The sequence below is a fragment of the Mastomys coucha genome, unplaced genomic scaffold, assembly GCF_008632895.1.
Source record: "Mastomys coucha isolate ucsf_1 unplaced genomic scaffold, UCSF_Mcou_1 pScaffold12, whole genome shotgun sequence".
NCBI classification, from domain to species: domain Eukaryota; kingdom Metazoa; phylum Chordata; class Mammalia; order Rodentia; family Muridae; genus Mastomys; species Mastomys coucha.
The window spans coordinates 954,321-958,727 of NW_022196894.1; the positions used below are offsets into that span (position 1 = coordinate 954,321).

Consider the following 4,407-nt stretch of genomic DNA (forward strand, 5'->3'; position numbering starts at 1 on the left):
ATATATATATATATATATATATATATACATACACACACACATACTTATATCTACATACATATATGTGTATGTAACAATGAATGAAAAAGGCCATAATTTGAAAGAAAGCAAGGAGGGGTATATGAGAGTTTGGAGAGAGGAAGAAAAGGCAAAAATGGTGTGATTATAATCTCAAAATTAAAAGGAGAAAAAAAGAAACCTTAGTGGGCAGCTCCTAAGGAGCAATACTCCAGAGTTGACATCTGGCTTCCACCTGCATGTGCACCTATACACAAAAACACCCACATACCCCCTGCACATATCACCTGCACATATATCCCAATATATTCAAAAAAGAAGAAAAGAACCATGAAGGTAAGAGAAAGTTCTAGACCAGCTCACAAGCTGAACTAAGACTGATCACCAGGAGGCTCTAAGAACAAAGCTTCCCAGGACCAGCAAGGTGGTTCAATGGGTGAAGGCGCTTGCAGCTAAGGCCTCATAAGCCGGAGTTTATAAGCCTTCTGACCCTTCGAGTCCAACATGGTAGAGAACTCGTTCCACCAAGCTGTCTTCTGGTCACCAATACATTCCACAGCGCAGACAGACAGACACGCATGCGCGCGCGCGCGCGCACACACACACACACACACACACACACACACACACACACGCACACTAAGTGTCATTTTAAAAAGGAGTTTCTTTTTAAGTCAGGCACAGGGAAGGGGACCCATCCAAGCATCCAGATCTTTTCTCCTCCTACAGAAGCTCCATCTTGCTCTTGGTCCACATCCTACTTCCTGGTCTCCAGTTAAAAGGCACGCCCTCAAGAGTCAGTTCCCACAAGCCACCCTTCCTGAGTCCACATACCTGCACGATGGTGTCCAGGTTTTGCCGGGATGTAGAGACAGAGTTGATGACTGAGGAGGGACCCATGGTGACAACATTAATGTGGTGGGAGGAAGGCGGGGCTGGCGCAGGCACGATCACTGTGGGGTGGTGGGTGGGGGCTGGAGGCAGGAGCTGCAAGACAGAAGTCCTCAGTGTCCCCACAGGCTCCAGCCCACCAAACTTCCTTACTCACAGGTATGTGCTACTTTGGACTTTAAATGCCCGCCCCCAGTCCATGGGATAAAGGCTTGGTCTCCAGTATGGCAGTATTAGAAGACAAAAACCTTAAGAAACCGAGCCTGTGCTGAGCGCAGTGGTGCACAGCTGTAATCACAGCTGTCAGAAGGCCAAGCAGGATGAAGACAAGTTCAAGACCCACATGGGATACATAGCAAGGCCCTCTCTTTTTTTAAACAAACAAACAAACAATTATTTCATGTATATGTATGCTGCTTGTATATTTCTGTGTACCATTTTTTAAAAAAATTAGATTTATTTATTTATTTCATGTATGTGAGTACACTGTAGCTGTCTTCAGACACACCAGAAGAGGATTCCAGACCCCATTACAGATGGTTGTGAGCCACCATGTGGTTACTGGGAATTGAAATCAGGACCTCTAGAAGAGTAGTCAGTGCTCTTAACCACTGAGCCATCTCTCCAGCCTGCAAGGCCCTCTCTTAAGACAAAAAAATAATAATGAAGTCTAGTGCCGGGCAGTGGAGTGCACACCTTTAGTCCTAGCACTTGAGAGGCAGAGGCAGGGGGATCTCTGCGAGTTCGAGGCCAGCCTGGTCTACAGAGTGAGTTCCAGAACAGCCAGGGTTGCACAGGGAAACCTTGTCTCAAAAAAAGAAAACCAGGGGCTACTGAGATGGCTCAGCAGGTAAGAGCACTGATTGCTCTTCTGAAGGTCCTGAGTTCGGATCCCAGCAACCACATGGTGGCTCACAACCACCCATAATGAGATTGGATGCCCTCTTCTGGTGAGTCTGAAGACAGCTACAATGAATTAAGCTGGAGCGAGCGGGGCCAGAGCGCAACCTCACACATGATGGCTTATGGCCATCTGTACAACTACAGTGTACTCATACACATAAAATAAATAAATCTTTTAAAAAAAAAAGAAAAAGAAAACCAATAATAATTATTACTGTAATGATAATAATGGAGCCAGGTAGAAGTTCTTTAGGTAAGTGGGCCGGCACATCTTCCAACAGAACAGCAAGAGCCCAGCTTTTGTCTTTTTCTCTCGTTAGTTTCCAAGACAAGAGGTGAGTGGTTTTGTTCCTGCCATGGTTGGACTCCTCACCACGAGTCCAATCATCCACAATCTGAAGCCTTCAAAAGTCGAGTCAGATTTTCTCTTTATAACCTGGCTATTTCAGGTGCTTGTTACACTAATAAAAAGCTGACGAGTAGAGGACCAACCAATTCACAACCCCACCAGCCCCTCAAACACTAGGAATAAAGGGAAGAGCAGTGAACTGCTTTGGTGCATCCCGATCCTCTGCCCTGTTTGCTTGCGGCTCAAGAAGCATTTTAGGACCTGATAAATGACTATTCAAGGGTGGACACGCTGTGGCTAGAGAGATGGCTCAGTGGGCACTGACTGCTCTTCCAGAGGTCCTGACTGGACCAGCAACCAGTTCAATTCCCAGCAACCACATGGTGGCTCACAACCATCTGTAAATGGGACCGGATGCCCTCTTCTGGTGTGTCTGAGGACAGCTGCAGTGTGCTCATATGAATAAAAAGAGTAGACACTCTGGCTAGGCATGGTGGCACATACCTTTAACCCCAGCACTTAGAACCAGAAGCTAACAGATCTCTGTGAATTCAAGGGTAGCCAGGTCTAAATAGTGAGATCCTGACTCAAAAAAAAAAAAAAAAAAAACCAAAAACAAAAACAGAAAACAGTACAGAGTGTGGGGCTGGGACGTACTCATGTACTCAGTGGTAGAAAGCTTGCCAGACATGCCCTGGGCTCAGTCAGCACCACCAAAAAGAAAAAAAAGAAGAAGAAGAAGAAGAAGAAAAGAGCCGGGCGGTGGTGGCGAACGCCTTTAATCCCAGCACTTGGGAGGCAGAGGCAGGCGGATTTCTGAGTTCGAGGCCAGCCTGGTCTACAGAGTGAGTTCCAGGACAGCCAAGGGTACACAGAGAAACCCTATCTCGAAAAAACAAAAACAAAAAAACAAAAAACAAAAAACAAACAAACAAAAAAAAGATGATGAAGAGAAGGAGGAGAGGGAGGAGGAGCACAGCTCCTGGATTAAGACAGAGAGGGTTCCTGCTCCAGAGCAGATTACCTGACCTTTCTCTACCGTATTTTCCACAGCAATAAAACAGTAGGCAGCTCAAGCTTCAAAGGCCTGCCGTGAGGATTCCAGTGCTCTCAAGACACCTGCACGGTTGTCTGCACCTACATAGTCCGAGACCCGCCTACGGATTCTGAGATCCCCGAGACAGCCCTTGGGCCCCTCCTAGAGTCTCCTGCTCACCTGGGTCCGCAGGTGCTGCTGTTCCCGCTCCAGCTTCTCTTGGTGCAGCAGCCGCACCTGCTCCTGCTGCTGCTGCAGCTGCACTTGCTGGGCAATCACCTTGAGTTTTTCCGGGTACATGTGGGCCTCGAGGGAGCGCACCTGCAGGTGGGACAGCACTGCACTAAGAGGTGGGGCAAGGCCACACCTGCTCTACCGGCAGCAGAGCCCATTCACTCTCTAACACCAGAGGGTGATCCTAAACCTAAAACCCTGGCAGAGTGCCCCCTTCAGGGCAGACCGAAGGCTCTCCCCACTTCACCTCTAGAAACCCCCTTTCCCTTCTTGACTGATTAGCTGGTTTCCTTATAGAAGTCATGAAGCACGCCCTGGGGAATCAGGTCAAACCCTTCCCGGTGCCACAGCTCCATCTATGGAGTCTTATTTCTGTTGTATTTGTGTGTGTGTGTGTGTGTGTGTGTTTGTGCGCGCACTTGGATTTGAGCCCAGAACTTACATGCTAAGCACTCAGTAACTGAACTAAACACCCCAGCCCTCGGTTGTATTTGTATACCTTTAATAAAGAACTGTTGGCCAAGTGTGGTGGTGCACGGCTTTAACCCCAGCACTCAGGAGGCAGAGGCAAGCAGATCTCTGACTTTGAGGCCAGCCTGATCTATAAAGCAAGTCCCATGACAGCCAAGGCTATACAGAGAAAATCATTCTTGGCAAAAGAGAGAGAGAGAGAGAGAGAGAGAGAGAGAGGGAGAGGGAGAGGGAGAGGGAGAGGGAGAGGGAGGAAGAAGAAGAAGAGGAGGAAGAAGAAGAGGAAGAAGAAGAAAGAGGAGGAGGAGGGAGGGAGGGAGGGAGGGAGGGAGAGGAAGGGAGGGAAGGAGAGAGAGAGCACACAAGCAGGCAAATGAACTGTTGACTAATCCCTCTTAATCCTACACAAATGTAGCCACTGGAGAGCAGAGCACCTACTCTTAGGTCTAGTATAGAACAGGTACTGTGTGTGTGTGTGTGTGTGTGTGTGTGTGTGTGTGTGTGT

The 4,407-nt window shown here is 48.0% G+C and overlaps 1 protein-coding gene across 3 annotated transcripts in view; it reads right to left on the reverse strand.

Moving 5' to 3' along the window:
• Tfap4 (transcription factor AP-4) overlaps nt 1-4,407 on the reverse strand; it is a 17,744-nt gene that overhangs the window by 2,767 nt on the left and 10,570 nt on the right. For all 3 annotated transcript variants that reach the window (XM_031361053.1, XM_031361064.1, XM_031361075.1), the window contains exons 5-6: nt 3,378-3,518; nt 853-1,005 (exon numbers count right to left, since the gene is read on the reverse strand). In XM_031361053.1, coding sequence (XP_031216913.1) covers nt 853-1,005; nt 3,378-3,518 — 294 coding nt within the window. The remainder of the gene's footprint in view (nt 1-852; nt 1,006-3,377; nt 3,519-4,407) is intronic.